Here is a 19,435-nt window from a genome sequence, read left to right as displayed (position 1 = left end):
AAAAGCAAAAACTGCATTTAGAATCTTGCTAGAATAGCTCTATATGCAGACACTAACAACTTTGTTTTCTGTACTTTCAATGGTAAATTTTCTAATCTAAACATAGTTGATCAGAATGTGCAAGTGTCACTTGAATGCTGAGCAAAATAATTGTGCCATTGTTTTATTTTACTGACAGGGTCATTCACTGTAATTATTAACAACTTCCAATGAAGGAGATTTTTATTTTTTTAAAATTTCATTTGTGAACTGTAGATTTGCACGGAAGCCATTTAGTTAGAGTTGGCGGTGATCTGCTTGTACATGTTCAAGACTGGTAAGGAGTAACTCATGTTTGGTTTTCCAACCTTATGTGAAGGTGCCTGGTCTCCCTTCGGCATGCTTCCTGCAACTCATGTAAGATTAACATTAACTGTAACTACAAGCAATGTTCATTTATTCCATGTACAGCTCATCAATTAGAATTATTGTTCATCATGTCAATGCAGAAGTTTTCTGAACCGAAGGTTTAAAAATATTATTTCTTGTCTTCAGATATTCCCTATTAAATTTTGATGGTTACATATCTCAAATGTTACTTGTGAAGTTTTACCATTGAAAACTTACAGCATTGTATTCATTTAATGTGGAAAATGCTGCTAATACTTAGACAAAGTGGATCATCAATGACCCTAGGGTTAACTTTTATGTTATCTTTTTGTAAAATTCAATACAAAACAGCTCAAGTATAAAGTCTCTTCACATGTAAAACCAACTGTGAAGATATTTAACAATTTGGTTTTTGCTCAGGCTAGTTTTGTGACTTATGTCCTTAGGCCTCAAAAACTTATCTTGAAATTGTAGTAAGTGCAAATTTATATTCAATTTTCATCTTGCAAACCAGTTACAATATATATGACAAAAATATTTGTCAGTTGTATTGCTAGGCTAAACCTTGACATTTTGCTATTCTTCATTATGGCACCAGCTCAGTGTGAGTTACAGATTCATTATAAAAACAATCTCGCATAGTAATAGTAGCCCTGAAAGATCCGCGGTTAGAATTGACTCTGAACTTCATCTAGTATAATTACAATGGGCCAACTGAAATTATGAAGAAGCAATTTGAATTTAAAATACAAATTTTCCTTAATAACTATGATTAGACCGTATCTAAAGTTCCTATTCTTTTCCAGGATGCAAAAAAAACACTTGTTACATTTCTATTTACATGAATAACGAGCTTTGATTTGGCTAACAATAGGATATATTATATACAATGTACTTCACAACACAGAGATTAAAATAAAATATACTGATTATAAATTGCTTTGCCTTTTTGAATATTAAGGATGAAATAATAGATTTCTATATTTAACATTCACTTTGCATTTTATCACTGAGATACGAATATTTTTCATCTTAATTTATTTGTGAAGAGAAAATTAGAAGACAAGCATTTATGACCTTCCCTCACAGCTTACTTACCATCAGTTCTTTCAAAAAAAATCACAAAATTCTTTGCATTTAGAACAAATTAAAACTGTGAAACTTATAATTTTTTTCAATAAATCAATCAGTACATCACAACCCTCATTTTGATTAGCTGTCAAAACAATTCTTCGGGGTAAACAACAGTCAAATATATCGTATACAATGTAATATTCTGAACCTACCATTATAAACAAGTATTTTCTACATGTAAATCAAAAACATTTGGGAAGTGCAAGATTTGTATTTGCCTACATCAACCATCGAGCTTCAAAAGTAATTGTTTGTGTGAAGCATTTTCTAACTTTTGACATAATAAAGCACAATTGAATGGAATTATTTTGTATTTAAGAATAGAATTGGATAAGCATGTGAAGATAAGTTTATCAGGAAAAAGCACAATTAGTTGAACTATTCAGAGCATAGACTTGATGGGCTAAATAACCATTAGATCATAAGATGTAAGAGCAAATGTAGGCCATTTAGCCCATTGAGTGTGCCCTGTCATTCAAATAAATCATGCCTGATATGATAATCCTTTTCTCTTGAATCCCTTACTAATTAAAACTCTGTCTATCTTAGCCTTGAGTATACTCAACGACCCAGCCTCAACAGCCACCTTCAATAAAGAGTCCCTTACATTCACTACCCTCTGAGAAGAGAAATTACTTTGCATCTCTGTCTTAAATGTGTGACCCGTTATTCTGAGATTATGCCTACTGGTCCAAGACTCTCTCTCAAAGGGAAATAACCTTTCTGCATCTAATCTGTCAAGTCTTCCAAGAACCTTGTATGTTCAATAAGGTTGCCTCTTAGTCTTCTAAATTCTCATGAGTACAGGCTGAACCTACTCAGCCTGTCCTCATAAAACAGTCCCTCCATACCTGGTATCATGGTAGTGAACCTTCTCTGGACTGTCTCCAATGCCATCATGTCTTTCCTTGGATAGGAGGCCCAAAACAGATTTCTGGATGATCTCAACCTTCAGAAAGTAAAAATGAGAGGCTCGCCAAGACAGCTTTGGAATAGTCAAATCTGTACGTAGGTCACTGTATTCCAGCAGTGGTCTGAATGGTCTTCCTACTGTTGTGTAACTGTTCTATGATTCTGCCATATTGTGGGGAAAAAAACCCTCCTATTTTCTCCTCTCTCTTTGCATTTGATCTATGCAGCATCTTACACCATTCCCGGGACCCTGCCACTAAAGCTTTTAGCCAGCAGTAAGGAATTTTATAATAAATATGCATTAATATCAAACATCTCCTTTTACCTAATCATTATTTGGCCTTCTCCACCCAGTAGTTTTATCATTGTTGAAAGTTTTTGTGTGCCAAACTGTGGATGTTAACTTACACCTCAGAATTACAAGACATTGATTCATACAAACAGTACACTACTATTACAATTACATGAAGTAATAAATACAAATATATCAGAGGTACAACTGTAAGATGCTTAACTGTTATCCATGTGTCTGTCACCAACAGATTTGACTGGCCTAATGTTCTCCTAGTCAACCTTTCTTACACACGAAAGGCGACAACATCCAAACATCTGCAGCCTGCATCCTAACTTGCACCGAATTCTGCTCACTTATCAATCATAAGCTTGCTGGCCTGTACTGGACCAATAGCCAATAATACATCAATTTTCAAATTCTTTTATTTCCATGTTCCTTTGCGATCATGGCATTACTCTGAGTAGTCATGCCACTCCGCAATTTTCATCATTTCAGATGCTTTCAGTTGCTGGGCCTCTGAAATTCTCTCTTTAAAACATTTAACTTCCTCTCATCCTTTAAGAAACCCTTAAAACAATCTGTTTGGACTAGAGTTTTGGTCATGTTTTCTAATATCTCAAGCCGCTTGATACCAAATTTTGTTTAATATTCCTATCCAGTGGAGACTTTATTTTTCCAAGACACTGTACCAATACCAGTTTTTGCTGTTTGCCAAGTCATTACACTATCACTTAATCAAATTTGTAACTTCAAGGGAACACTGACTAAGCCAATTAACCTACATGGTTGCAATGTGCCAATGTATTTTATTCCGATATGATACCTGATCAACTGTGGCATGCAACAGCAAGATGATAATATCTTAAATAGCTGTATATAGCACTAAAGGATACTGGAATAAAACACATTCTCTGATTATTCCAGAGATGTTAAATGACAATCTTGAATCAGCCTCTATTCCTGTATGTCCAAAATGAAAACTGATCAGAATGGAAACGCAATATTAACATTAGATAGTTAAGTCGATTTGGATAGATTAGAAAACTTTAAAACTGATAACATTCCAGGTTTGGATGATATCCTGCTAGTGAAATTAAAGAGATGTTCCATGTTTAATGATCTCCTTGCCCAGATTCTTTAGACTGGAAGTCAGCTTATGCAGATAATTGGTGAAAAATGGATAATCAGAGCCAAGGAACTACGCCTATCAGACTACTATCCTAACTGAGAAGATGGCAGGAAGGATAAGGAATGTTCTTTATAGACATTAAGAAAAAGAAAGGTTCATGAGAAATGTACAGCATGATTTCTGAAAGGATAGATCATGCCTGACAAATTTATTAAGAGCATTTTGAGGAAGCCATTAAGGTTGTGGATGAATGACTCCTATATATATATATATATATATATACATATATATATATATATAGAAAATGTTTAATAAAGTATCTTATTATTGGTTACTCCACAAGATAGAACCTACGGGTACCAATATAGAAGCACTAACTAATTGGATGTTGGGATCAAAGTGAAACCTGGGTATAGTTGGATAGTGGATTTTCACTGTACACACAGGTACCCCTGTATAAAGTTACTTGCATTTTAGTTATTGGGTCTGAAACAAAATATATTAAAGGAACCAACACTTGGCTGGTGTAGACACTGAAAAAACTGAGTGGTTTTTGGGCAGCATGACTTATAGAGTCATAAAGTCATAGAGATATACAGCAAGGAAACAGTTCTAACTCATCCATGCTGAACCAGATATACCAACCTAATCTAGTCCCATTTGCCTGCACCCGGCCCTATCCCTCTAAACCCTTCCTATTCATATAACCATCCAGATGCCTTTTAAATGTTGCAATTGTACCAGCCTCCACCACTTCCTCTGGCAGCTCATTCCATTAACGCACCACCCTCTGTGTCAAAAAGTTGCCCTTTAGGTCTCTTTTATATCTTACACCTCTCACCCTAAACCTATGTCTAAGTTGCTTTGTTCTGTAGGTCTGTGCCTACTAGAAACTTTACTGGGTCTTTTCAAATACTTAAGAGCTTTATAGCTAATTGGTACTGTATGGTTCTATTACTATTTAGCGGAACGTGACCTGGGAAACTTTAGCAATGGTTTTTCTTCCTTCCCCATCACATACACTGGTGTTCCCAAAGAAGCTATTTTTACTTTGCTCCTCTTCATTCACATATTGGACCTCAGAGACAGGGCAACAGGGTCACTCTATACTTATACAATGACAGCTGGATGTACCACCCCGGCATTTTGGGCGACTGTCTCTGTGCTGTCACTCTAATTATTTGATGTCTCCCTTTGAATATGTCACAACTTCTCCTAACTCAACAGTGGGAAAACCAAAGCCATCTTGATGTTCCTTTGCCACTGATCCATCCCTATTCTATGGTATTGTCTTCAGGCTGAATGCATGGCACTGAAGCAGGCAGTTCAGCATATTTAAGGAACAGCAACAAGAATGTGCATTCTGAAACATTAAATCACCATTTATTATTGCTACTACATATTACATGGTGATGCTTCAACAGTGACTAAAAAACTAATTATGCACACTCAAAACTTTTGGTCTGAAAATTTGTCTAAATGAAAACAACCAGCAGATTTTTGGTCCATGTTGAATAACAAAGGGATGATTTTGGTCTGTGTTAACACTCAATTATACAATATTATTAGTAAAATGGATCACACAGCTTAACTCAAATTGTGTGAGAGTTCATGATTAAAAGAAGACATGTGGTATTCTAAATGAACACAAACCAAGTCTTGTTTTAATAACTTGATTATCCCCAGTGATTTCAGCATAGTTTTTGAATATTCCACTTGTCCTGAATTTAAGACAGATTTAGAAGAGATCAGTAAACTTGACAAAACGATTACATTGCTTCAAACTAGGAACCAAGAATTTTAAAATAATTATCTCATTCTGGCAGCATTTAAACTGGATGTTTGGTGAGCATTTGAATCACCAAGTTTATTTTCAAGTTCTTGAATTGGCTTTGTAATTTTCAAATCCACGCATCAAATAATAAATTATTTTGCATTTGATAGAGTATTCTAAATTTTAACAAATAGTAGTTAAAGGATTTAATTTGTATTATTTTCCTGAATAGAGAAAACAAAACAGAAATAATCTTCAAGAAAATATGCATTGTAATTCAAAAACTTGATTTTCAGCCTTAAGTATTTTTGCCAGCAACTGCCCTGTAATGACAGTCAGCAGACAAAGACGGAAACCTTAGGCATAACCTTCAAATTACTTACTTAGGAATTGGCACCCTGATCACAGTCCCATCCACTTCTGGGTTCAGGTTCATTCCACTTTCTCTTATGGCCTTGGTGGCAGCCATCGTTGCCTGTGAACCAGATCAAAAGGTAAAGGGCATTAGCAGAATAATTACTTACAGATGACTGTTCCGTCTCCGTCCGGCTAATCTATTTGCCCAGAACATGGAAACGTTTACCTCTTTCACCAAGAACATCAGGAAGTTAAATTCAGTCCAAGAAGCTTTGATCCCACTGTGAATTGCAAGCTAAGTCCCCTTGCACACACAGGGATAAAACTGTGGTATTGCAGAGGAGGAGAAAGGAAGGGGAAAAAAAATTGAAAGAAAAAAAGTTCTGCCTCTTTGAACATATTTTCAATGGTTTGAGGCCATCTATTTTAGAAACCACAAATTAATGCCCTTGGGAATGGTTACAAAACCAAGATATTTTTAAAATCTAAGTTTTTTTAAAAGTTTGATTTAGACATCTAATGTTTTATACAGTGTTTGCGCTAATTGAAATAAATCCACTTTCGAAAATATCAGACAGATTTAGGATGAAGTGTAAATCTAAATACCTCTAAAACTGCAAGTTACATAATTGTTTAAAGATACTGATCTGACATCAATAAAAACTCAGGTAGGTAGTTAGAAGGAGTAATTTTGGGGCTGATCGGAAGGCAATGAACAGAAAGAACGTCATAATCAAAACCAGATTTGCCCCTAATTGTGCTAAACATTTATTTTATTATGTACTGGACACAGAATTGTGCATTAATCAACTACAAATTATTTCTTGACAAAGTAGCAATAACGATACACATCAGCATCAAGTAGCGAAACTCAGTGTCCACCATGGCACTCTTTGCCAATGCAAACAGGAACTCAAAACTTCAGCAGAAATACCCCTAAGTCTAAGTAGTGAGAATGATTTCCAGCTAATAATCTAATTTTGCATTCAGATTTGGTCTCATTGTCCCTTCTACTTGGCAATGAATCTCCTTGCAACACAGCTTAAAAGTTGGTCTGCTCTAAAGTCTCCACTAATATTTTACCAAATCCAAATGCTGAGAGACATGCAAAAGATGCCACCTTTTCTGAGTTTTCCTGTATTGTACTCCCTAAGCACAAAATATAATCCAAAAGACTAATGGATTCTTAGCATTTATCTCAAGGTGGCTAGAACTCAAAAGTGATGAGGCAATGTTTTAGTTGCGCAGGAAATTAGTCACACCATAACTGGAGAACTATACTTGATTTTTGACACTGAACCTCAGGAGAGGACGTAATGGGCTTGGCGAGAATATAATGCATTATACCAAAGTTTAAGGAGTTAAATTATGAGGACAGGTTGCATTAATATGGCCTGCATTCTCTTGGTCATACACGGCTGATGAGTTATTTAATTGAGATGTTTTGATTCAGTAGCATCGATACAAAGAAATGATCTTGTGTGGTGGAAAAATCAAAGATGACGGAGCATAATGTTAAAAAGAGATGGAAGCTGCTTGACAGTGAAATCAGGAAGCTCTGTTTCCACACAGTTGTGATAATCTGGAGCTGTCTACCCAAAATGTTGTAGATGCTGGGTCAGCTTAAATTCTCAAGATTGAAATCAATAGACTTTTTTTAAAAAAATCAAACAAGGGTATCATATGAAATACAACAAAAACTAATCCCCAGTCTAGGTACAATCAGTCATGAAAGCAGCTGAGGAACAACAATTAATCTTAGTAAGGAAGAAAAAATGTTAACCAAGTTTCTCACTCCTGATCATTGTCATGTGACTCTTATTGCAAAATGTAAACACCTTGTATCAATGAGTATCAATGGATTCTGAAGCTTTACATAGTCAAATTGTTTGACTAAGATCACTCATTTGGAAAAATGGTCAGTCGGTTGTGAAAAATACTGCTATCTCTGTAAAACAATACTCAAGCAAAAGTCAATCTTGAAGAGAAAAGCAGCGAAATACGAAAGAAAATTGGGGAGAAACAAAGAATGTTAATTATGCTGGCACTGAGTACAAATAAAAACATTTGATATCCTCTGAGGGATATTTTTAACATTCCTGCAGAGGTGGTTTCTAAGCCAGATGTCAAAAACCAAGCTAAAGCTACTTGTAAATCTCAGTAAAGATCTCACACTTTGCTTGTACTGCGCTAATGGTTCCCATGGTAAATGAATGAGCAGGACATGTACATAATGCTTAAAGAACAACCTTTTCTGAAGTGATGGTTTTCTTTTGAAGCACGGCGTTAACCACCAAACAGTAAATAATTGTAACATAGCAGAAATGACCTTTTAAATGAACAAGTAATTAGTACATATTGTGTTTCTAATTTCAAAAAAAAAGAATCTCCTTTACAGAGGTGTAATCAAAAAGAAAATAGACACAGAGTGAAAGAATGTAGACAGAGTGGATTGTATGAAGGAATACGCTTGGAGAAATAGATGGGCTGATGGAGAGAATGCTAGAATATGCGGTGTAGCTGGGTGAAGGCTGGGTGAAGGCACAGCTATCGATCATGGGTAAAGGAAATGGATAACTTCACTATTAATGCTTGTGCATCCTACAGCCAGATATTGTAAATTATCATACTTACTGAGACTAATTAACTAAACTACTTATAGGCTATTTCTGCATCTGTTTATTTTTAACTCCAAACAAGTGGGATTAAATGGTTTGTTCACTAAACTGTCCAAAACAACAAATGAAGTTGCAGTACATGTTCTAATCTTTTTATTTGTCAATGCTTTTGGGAATGCCTCAAGTATCTTTACAATATTCTCAATTACTAACTCAGTTACAGTTACAAATTACAGAAGAGGCGTTTACTAATAAAAGTTGTTATGTTGTCCATTTGCCCTACTCAGTGCTATCAAGAAAGAAAGAATGCTAAAAAAAAAAAGCCAATTTAGATCCCAATCTACAATCTGAAGTATTCAATATATCGTTAGGAAAACTAGAGCTCTGACTATAATTTTAAAAAAAGTTATCATAGATTTTCACTATTTGTACACAATTTTTCTTTCTAAGCCTAGGTCAAATTAAATGAGGGGAGGCAGTGTTAATTGCCTTCTGAATATTGCATGGACTACAAATACACTGACACAATTAATCACTAAATGTTTTTAACATTGAATAAAACACCCAAACTGTTCAGAGACAAAATAATTCAGTATCATGTCGTCCTTGCATAAATGTCTGTACTGTAGATACAAATCAGGATTGTTTTGACAGACCAGCTCCCTTTTATTCAGAGACAAAGACAAATCAGAATGCAATACTAAGCTCAGCTTGAATTTCTGGTGATGAAAGCAGAAACACCAATGTCTTGATATGACAAATAGTCACAAGTAGACAGCAAAGTGGTGATTAAATAAAGATAAACCACTTTATGCTTACCTTTATGCATGGTATTAATTGTATAACAGTAACATTTTGTAAAGTTGTGGAACTGAAATCTTATGCAGTTACATCAATATGTAAAAACAGACTTTAGAAAAATCACAGTACTATAAGATTTGTATAAATGTCATTAGTTAGCAGTAATTTTGTATTCCAATTCAGCCATTAAGGATACAGTACTGCATAAACCTATGGGAATTGCAAGAAAATGAACAAAATCAGTTATTTACCCCAATCTTTTTTGCAGCTTCTGGTGTGAAATACATCAACTTGCTTCAGGTGATGACAGAATTAGGCAAAGGTGCAAAGTTGTCAATGATAAATAGCCTGTTAATACTCATTTAGAATCATACATTACAAATAATTTAGGAATATATGAACAGGAATAGGCTATTTAGTTCCATAGTTTTAAAATTAACAATTGACCTCATCTTCCTCCAGTAGAACAGAGTTCCAAATTTCTATCATAATCCATGTGTAGAAATGTTCTTAACTTCACTTTTGGAAGACCAGACCCTAATTTTTGGTCTCTTGTTTTAGATTCACCATTTCTTTGAGTTACTGCAGGGTTGCTAATGGTACAGAACTGTACCCACATGAGGTAGCACATTCAGGAATGAAATAGTTAGTGTCACCAAAGAGTAGCAAACTTGGGTGGCGGAACAAATGGTAGTTCATGAAGATAGAAAAAAAAGCAGAACCTTAATTGTTATGACAGTTCTACTAACAACATTTGTGTCTTTTTAACTACATTCATAACAGTAAACAATGCTATCAGAACAGGCAGGGCACTTTTGCATGACCACTGTTTACCGAGCAAACATGTTTCTGAATAAAACAATCTACACTGGAAGTGTGGCTTATTTCCTTCTCATGAAAGATGCTTTGGAACTGAGTTCTTAAAGGTTAAAATAGGCTTTGAACAAATCATCATCTTGTCATACAATAAACAAAAGGTTTTATTGTAATAGGACATGGATTTTAACTGAATAACCCTCTTTTTTTTGGTGGTGGCCTAGAAAATAAGGAACAATCATAATATCTGATAGAATACTTTATTTAAAATTGGTCAGAATCATGCAAATTATAGCACAAGCTATGCAGTCTAACTCACCAGGCTGATGTTAGTTCTTCAACTATTTTTAATGTCATTTTATTCCAGTTTTTTCCATTATCCTTATATATTCTTTTAGTGCTGATTCTAACTCTTAAATAGTATCATTTCTGCCCCAATAGCTAATTGCAATAAAGTACTCCCACAATTTAATAATCATTAAATACAACTAGATACAATTTTACACTGCCCTCTCCAAATATCTCCTAGTTTTGGAAAACTTTAAAATGTCGTAAAAGGCTCACAGTACTTTTACTGACTGGAAAATACTTCATATCACATCACTCAGCAGTGAAAAGGCACCAGAATGCTAAGCTACTGCAACTGAATGCCCATGATTCTCCACACAACAAGTTCCCAACTTTCAGGATGCTGTGAGGGATAAGTGCACTTCTCATCAAGAATAAGGAAAGGCACAACTCTTTATGGCTTGTAGATACCAGTATTGACAGAGGCCTGGGGTAGTATGTCTTCACCAGCTCACATTTCAGTCAATAGCATGCAAGGTAGGGAGGGAGAAATTGAGGTAAGTGCTTCAGATCTGTTGAGTTTTACAACCATTGTGTATTTATTTCAATTGGTTATATTTAAAGATGATAGCCTGAATCTGAATATCAATTTAGTGGACTATTAAATATAAAGCTTCTCCAAGCTCTGATGCCTTGGGCTGTTAAGATTTCAAGTGATTTAGAACTACGATCATTAGTTCATTAGTTTTTTAAAAAATGTACATTCTATTATTCTAGCAAACATGGGCTATAACAAAAGAACTGTTATATTTTATTGCTGAAATGCAAGTTCTTTACACAATAACCTACACAAAATTCTACTGTTTTGCCCCAACCAATACTTAACTACATTTTAAATATAGGTTTAAAAGGCACCTAACACTAATCTCAAATATCACAAACATATTGTGTATATTCTACACATTAACTCACCTCAGGGAAACTCATCATATCTACTAGGATGAGTTGAGGGGATTTCAGGGAGATTTGTCCCAGGTGGTTTAATGGAAATTTTCCATCATTAGTAGTAACGGCAATATGATCCAAAGCACCTAAAGAAAATATCACATTTCCAGTGAATGGTGACTATATTTAACAAACAAGATCAAGTAAATACAAAATGGAGCATTTTAGATAACATTTCTATTGTAATAGATGTATATGTTTAAATTAGAGTCATATAGTCATACAGCATGGAAATAGGCCCTTTACCCCAACTTGTCCATGCTGACCAGGTTTCCTAAACTGGAATATTCATCCAATTGCAAAGCGGTCTTCCCTGTATTCAATTTAGAATTGATCCCATTAATCTACTTCAAAATTCATACGCCTTGATCCTACTTATAAGATGAACTTTGGTCGAGAGTCACAATCTCCTAAAAGTAATAGAATTCTGCCCATTTTTTCTCTTAATAAATTTAAAAAATCAAATCCAACTAATGATAGATGGCATGCAACAACTCACTGACTGCTATGTTCTGAAAGTACAAAGCAGCAAATTTGGAATAAGCAGAAAACAATGGAACCCTAAAGCTGCTGATTGTACATTTTTATCATTTTCTTTCTTGTGATCAGAAATAAGTTTCTTCTAAAATACAAAAAAGTTCCAAGTTGCTGGATAATCATGACTTGTGAGCTGCTGTCAACACAAATCAATGCCAGAACCCAGATATAATCCTGTAGGTCTCAAGACTTTTCACCACAACTTCCACACAGCAGGATATTAATGGTGCTATTTTGGGCTACTGTTGTTATTGTAAAAATGAATGAGACATAAAATAATCACTGATAAATTAGTTTACTTCAAGTAAACATATTCAAGAATCCTATTGATAATGGAACATCATGCAGCAAAACAAGCGAGGAAGAATTTCTTGTAAATATCTGATCTTTAAAATGGAATATTTATGGTCTTAATTTCCAGAAAATCTTCCTTGATTTTATTACCTTTCAGGAGACAAAAAGGGCTATAGATGTTCTGTAAATCTACTTGAATTAACAGCACACTACACAGATATGACTAAAATAAATTTTGGTTGAATAGTTCTGATGCTTGTTCAGTCATTATAATAATAGGTTTTATACTATTTATTTATAGTTAACATGGACAAAAATATTGATGAAACATAGCTCCAGGTTTAGAACCTCACATTTCATCCTAAAAGAACTTTGGTACCTAAAGACTGTTCTACTATGAATAAATTAAAAGATCCAGGGCAGTCCAAATCAGCAATCAATCATTCACATCCAGGTTGTCATTTGTTCTCCTATTTTAACCCATTCATTTATAGCTATAAAAAAACTGCATTATTGTGAGGGAGCAGAGCAAATAGATATTGAATCGTTTATTACCTACCATACTGCGTGGCAATTAAAGTTTCAGGTATCAAAATTTCTATTGACTGTTATAAATAAGGGAGTACAGAACGGTACCTCAGCACATAACTTGATAGGTAATATTTTACTCCTACTATTCCACATGCTATAATTTCTGATGCACTTAACTTGTCGGCAGAAACATTTTATAATTAACTTTACCATTGGCAGCTCATTCTCCCCAAGTCTGCAGTTTAATACAATTAGAAATTTTTACTTGGAAGTTTCATGTCAGCATTCAATCAACCAAGGTGAAAAAAAATCAACTCGTTAAATAATAGAATTAAGTATTTGATAAAGTGCTAGATACTTGGAACACTTCTATTCCTGTTTTGAGATGCTGTTACCTGTCAGCTTACATAGAAAACCATCTGCAAACACTTCTACTAGAAGGTTTTGACATATGCCTCCTACAAAAACCATTTTCAGGAAGCTATTAGCAAAACTGGATTCTTCCTGGTCAAGACCATGGTAAAGAGGAGCTCAGGAAGGTCACATAAAGTGACCAAATTATAATGCAGAACATCCAAAGCATGATTATGCTCCAAGTATTTGAATTTTATAAAGTAAAATAAGGTAGATAAAAAAATTGGGAAGCATGAATATGGGATAGCTGACACCATTTGCTTTCTTAAACTGATGATATTTAGAGTCCTTTTCAAAGCGGATATGATTTTTTAAAAATGTATTATTAAATGGCTAACTTCTAGAATTAAACATTTCACATTCCCCTTTCTGTGAAGTTTTAAATTTAGATCACTGAAATAAGGAATTTGGAAATAATAACTGATATTTACTCATTTTCATAAGACCATAATCAGGAAGAAAAGTATGTAGTATTTAATCTAACAACACTCTTTTGAAAAAGAGAAGTAAAATTGTGTTTCTTATGGTATTGTGAAAAGATAATAATTGTGGATGGCTTCCTGTTTAGTTGGCATATTCTCCAAAAGTGAAAGTGAAAACTTGTGCATTTTGGTCAAAAACATAGTTCTCAGTCAATAATTTCTGGAAGCTCTCAGAGTTTTACACCACACATCTTTTAAATAGGACGTTTGGGCAATCATCCATCTTGACTTTTTGGCTCCAAGAACTCAAAGAGCAGAGTGAAGTTTATTCCAAGGCAGATTTCAGCAAATCCAGGAACACTTGAACATAAAAGTAATGACCCACCAGCAAAGAACATTCTCTGAAATGCACAGTGGTGGAAATGAATGTCAATTATTGCCAAACAATATGTGATTACTTGAGCAGCAACTTAGGTATTTAACATATTATGGGGAATCAAATCAACTTGTTGCATAATGAACAAAACTATGTAAAATGGAGGCCAATTTAGTCTTGCATGTCATGACTGTGCATTTTTGGTAAGAAGGTCCATTTTGATTGTAGTGAGCTGGTAGCCACTTTGACCACATTAGCTAACAGCAGCTTCTGTCTCAGCATCTGTCTCAACAACATCTGTCTCAGCACAATCGACATTGTGCACGAAACTGCTTATAAAATTGCTCTATAGTACTGCTATGTGGACAATTGATGGCTGTATATGTCATTTTTTAAAAAATGCATTGGTTAATATTTTTAGGAAGTAGTGAGTGACAATTTTAAATCTCTGAATGACACGTGGCAATACCTGTAGAATAGCTATGGAAGGATCACTGTTCCAGCCAAGTAACAAACCAGCATGATTAAGCACACACACACACTCTATAATTATAATAAAATGTATATTATTTTTAAAGCTCCAAGTTTTTAAATTTTTCTAGTTTGGGAATTAGATCAATGATTAATATTTTAGATTATGAAGACATATTGTACATCTATAAAGCTTACCTGGTGAAGTTCTTATATTTAGATTCTTCCCATAATCATCCTTGAGATTGTCTATGATTTCCAGCATATCTTGTTTTAATTTGTTGAGGTCAATAATGTCTTCGACCAAAGCAGCATTGATGTTCACTCGAGGACCTTGTTGTCCTTTAGTTTTCACTGTAATTTATAATCAGATTGGGTACATCAGTCTGCTTCTACAAATAAATTATAAGCTGTTATAAGCTTACCATAACCTGTTATTGGGAGCTCATCTATAAATAGCTGAAATCAGCTAAATTTACATTGGTTTACCTGCCACAGTTGTAACATTGGGATGAGGTCATTTTATGTTTGTACATGAAATGCACTTGGGTTATTCAGTAATTAGATCACTTATTTTAACTCCTATATTCTGTATATCAAATTAAACAGGGTTATATTGATTGCTGACTGCTCTTTGCATACAGTACTGCAATGCTGCTTACGTTCCAAGAATTTTATTAAAATCTTCACTGAACTCAATTGGCAAATATTCACATTTGATAATCTCCTTACATTCACGTGGTAGTATTTGCATCTTGCAGGCAGTATAACCAACAGATATCTAGCAATTACTTGGAAACATCTGCAACCCATAAACAAGCAGGAACGTAATGTATATTGAATTCAGAGATGGGAGCCAAAAGTTGTGTATTTATTCCACTCACTTGCATCTTACAAAATAGGTTCCCAGGTGAAAGGATTTTGAGCCCAAATTAAGATTGCAATTTTAACCAATACTTCAACATAACCAGTTGAAACTAGAAACTAAAATGAACCAGATGACTTTCTAAGTCTCACAATTGTAATTACATAGGCATTTTTCATCAACAGTAAAATTCACACCTTTTTCAATTTCAACATATATTATCAGACAGGGAGAAGTAAAAAAGGCAAGTTGTTACCTTTGGCTTTCTTGGTAGCAAGTGGTCGGCTCAGGGATTCAAGCAGGGCACCGCACTGCTTGCAGTTGTTCAGGAACACAGCTGCTGGTCCCACTCGGTTCTCCACTGCTGAGCGCATGAAAAGCGGCCGGAATTTGTACAGTGAAGGTCCTAGTTGGTACATCTGTCTCAGCACAATCGACATTGTGCAGGAAACTGCTTTTAATTGTTACCTGGAGTATAGCAGAAAGGCATTTTCAGGGTTGAGGAAAAGTTCAAAAAGATTGTGAAACTCACGCAAGACTGAGGAGCTTTCAGCAGCTTGTTAATTTCATTTTGCTCCCTCATTTTAGTTTTCCCAGTCTACTGTCAGTGAGTCACCTCTCTATTCCCAGTGTCGCAAGTCAGACTTTCCCTTCAACAACTTCCAATATTGAGAGCAAAACTCTTTTAATTCCAGGCTTTTCTCTTTAAGGTCTTTTTTACACGTGGCCTAAATAGCTACCTCCAATTCAATGCATTATTAAACCACATACAGCCTCAAAAAAGGTAGCGCCAAGCAATTATTGCACCAAACATTTAAGCTGTGTATGACATTAATTTCTATCTTGCATGATAGAAAGCAAAGCCTTAACATGCTTTAACAAAGTTCATGTTGCTGCTTTAGATAGAGGGAAGATCATGAAGTATGGGAAATATCCTGCAAGTTGGAACAATTTGCATTAGTCTCTAATAAGGTATGTCTTAATTCTTTTCAATTTTGAGTTGAACTTGATGCTGATCAAGGTGATAGAGGTCAGTGCTGGAAATATAAACCTTTTCCACTTTTAACACTTACTGAACTATTTTCCAGTTCAGGTATAACACACACCAGATGCAAAGGAAAGTTCATTCCACTCTATTCTTCAATGCACCTTAAACCAATTTTCACTACAGCAAACCCTATACAGGGTGTGAATGTTTCCAATTTTCACACAAACCTCCTGGTGGTCTGAGTTAGATTGTTAATTAGTGTTCGATTTCAAGCCGTTTTCTGCTGTAGATCTATGCCCATTAGGAACTGAGTTCAAACTGTCCAAACTTGTTTTATGGAGTACCTTTCTAACAGAAAAAAAATGAGGCATTTGTTCATTGATTTGGACTGGATATGAATACATATGCCAAAGGTCAAAGAACAGGTTTAAATTCAATATGTCACCTTGTATCCTAAAACAGATAGGATTATCATCTGTTATCACCCAAAGTCACAAAGGTTTTTCCCTGTTATTGGAACAAAAATTACTCAGTTCTGAATGCATACATTTATCAGTATTAACTGTTTCATGTCAATTAACAGTACGAAAGTCTCAGCTAAATGTTCCTGATATACCATGTATACTTTGTAAAAATATTCACAGAATTCCATAAAGTTTTCTGAACCCTATGAACAGAGTTCTTAACTTAAACTGCATTGCCAGCAATTAGTATTTCCATCTTAATCCAGTTGTTTCGACTAAGATGGAGAATCTCAATCAATTATCATAGAATAGAATCTTAGAATCCCTACTGTGGGGAAGCAGGCCATTTGGCCCCTCAGGTCCACACCGACCTCCAAAGAACATCTCACCTAGAAGCATCCTTCCAACCTATCCCTGTAACCCTACATTTACCATGTCTAACCCAGCTAGCCTGCACATCTTTGGTCTGTGGGAGGAAACCAGAGCCCCAGAGGAAACCCATGCAGCATGGGGAGAAAGTGCAAACTCCACACAAATTCCGCCTGAGGGTGGAATTTAACCCGGGTCCCTGGTGCTGTGAGGCAGCAGTGCTAACCACCACTGCCCAATCATGCAAAGTTCTTATTCACTAATTATGTTAACACTAACCTGAGAAAATTGTTAATGAAACAAACTAGTAATGATGCCACTGCTAAAAACTATTCATATGTATGAAAAGGTTCAGAAAAGAATTACAAGGATGTTACCAGGACTGAAAGATTTGAGGTACAGGGAAAGGCTGAATAGGCTGGGGCTGTTTTCCCTGGAGTGTTGGAGGCTGAGGGGTGACCTTATAGAGGTTTATAAAATCATGAGGGGCATGGATAGGGTAAATAGACAAGGTCTTTTCCCTGGGGTGGGGGAGTCCAGACTAGAGAGCATAGGTTTAGGGTGAGAGGGGAAAAATTTAAAAGGAACCTAAGGGGCAACGTTTTTATGCTGGCGAATGGGACTTGATTAAGTTATCTGATCGGCATGGACGAGTGGACCGAAGTGCTGTACATCTCTATGATTCTATGACTATGTGGGCAGAATCTACTTAATGCACACTAATTACAGAATACATAGTATACTTGTGGTAAGTACATCAGAATTGCAAATCCTTTTGTGTGAACATTAAGGTGTATATAAAAATGGCAAAAAAAAGGAACTTATAATGTTAAAATCCTTACATAAACCTAAAGCCATTAGAAAAATAGAGGGATAATTCTGAAGTTCTAACTCCAGTTCAAACTCATGAATGGTATAGGTATGATGAGGGAGTCTGAACCTCCCTCTGTAGCAAATAGATTACAGTCTTATAATGTCTCCTGAGCACCTATTATTTATGCAAACATGGTATTTCCTGAAAGCATTAGGATAAGGTTACAATCATATTTGTAGTAAAAATCTGAAGTTAAAGTCTTCACTGACTCCAGAACCAACAGGCTTGACATTCCCTACATTTAGTCACCTGCAGCTCTCCAAAATCTCAGGTGCAGCTTTTGACATTTAATGTGATGTAGTAGTAGTGTTCAAAGAGTCAGCATGAGAAGTAATGGCTTTACAAGTGGCAGCAGCAAGAATGAGAACTAGATCAACAAAACCATTCCTGACATTTTCAGCAGTAAAAGAGGCAAGTTACTGAGAAGTGGGCGGGCAGGATGCATAAAATTGATTGATTGATTTATTGCCACTTCTCCTGAAGTACAGTAAAAAGTTTTGTTTATGAGCAGAACAGGCAGATCATAGAAAGCAAGGCTGTATATCAGAGGTTGTAAAGAAAACTTGGTCAGAGGCATACGAGTTACACTGCACAGGGTGTGCATTAGGTGAGATCAATGTTAGCAAGATCAGCATTATTTGAGAGTAGAGACTCCCTCAAATTCATCAGTCTAATGACGGCCTGGAATAAGCTGTTCCTGAATTTGCCGGTGCATGTGTTCAAGTTTCTGTATCTTCTACATGATGGAAGAGGTTGTAGGAGATCATTACCGGGGTACAATGGGTCTTTGATGATGTTGGCAACCTCATCATGGCAGCAAACCGTGTAAATGGAGTCCATGGATGGAATACCACGTTCTGTTCTTTCTTACAGTCCTGGGCAGAGCAATTGGTGGTCCAGGCCATTATGGATGTGGACAGTATGCTTTCAAAGGTGCATCTGTAGAAGTTGGTGATGGTCCAGCAAAACAGTAATAAGTGAAACCTGGTATTCCTCAGGGTGATCATGAACCAACACTGAGCTGACTTCATCTTCATCAACCTATTCATGGGGTTCAAATTGAAGACTAAGGGTGTGAATCAAACCTACAAGACACTGTTAGATAAAAAAGGATTTCCTCAATGATGGACCTCCTAGCCTCCATCATATTCTGAGATAGATATGTCTCTTATCCTCCGAACAGAGCTCAAGGTGAGGCAAACGTATTGAAATGATAGAACATATTTCACAAACATGTTAAAATGCTGCTGCAAAATTAAGTATTTCCTTTATGGAATTAAATCTAAGCTTGTAGATCACAACTGCAAAATAAATATTGGGTATAGTTATCTA

At 35.4% G+C, this 19,435-nt stretch overlaps 1 protein-coding gene across 2 annotated transcripts in view; it reads right to left on the bottom strand.

Annotated features, from left to right (window-relative positions):
* The window catches only part of mrrf (mitochondrial ribosome recycling factor), a 46,092-nt gene that overhangs the window by 11,195 nt on the left and 15,462 nt on the right, over positions 1 to 19,435 (bottom strand). For both annotated transcript variants that reach the window (XM_043720103.2, XM_087998454.1), the window contains 4 exons: positions 15,665 to 15,876; positions 14,742 to 14,897; positions 11,466 to 11,584; positions 5,997 to 6,088 (listed from right to left, as the gene is read on the bottom strand). In XM_043720103.2, coding sequence (XP_043576038.1) covers positions 5,997 to 6,088; positions 11,466 to 11,584; positions 14,742 to 14,897; positions 15,665 to 15,848 — 551 coding nt within the window. In that variant the 5' untranslated portion in view covers positions 15,849 to 15,876. The remainder of the gene's footprint in view (positions 1 to 5,996; positions 6,089 to 11,465; positions 11,585 to 14,741; positions 14,898 to 15,664; positions 15,877 to 19,435) is intronic.

This window comes from Chiloscyllium plagiosum, unplaced genomic scaffold, assembly GCF_037043375.1.
Source record: "Chiloscyllium plagiosum isolate Xiang-an unplaced genomic scaffold, Cpla_swu_hap1 HiC_scaffold_21, whole genome shotgun sequence".
Taxonomy (NCBI): Eukaryota; Metazoa; Chordata; class Chondrichthyes; order Orectolobiformes; family Hemiscylliidae; genus Chiloscyllium; species Chiloscyllium plagiosum.
This window is presented reverse-complemented; position numbering and strand designations above follow the sequence as displayed.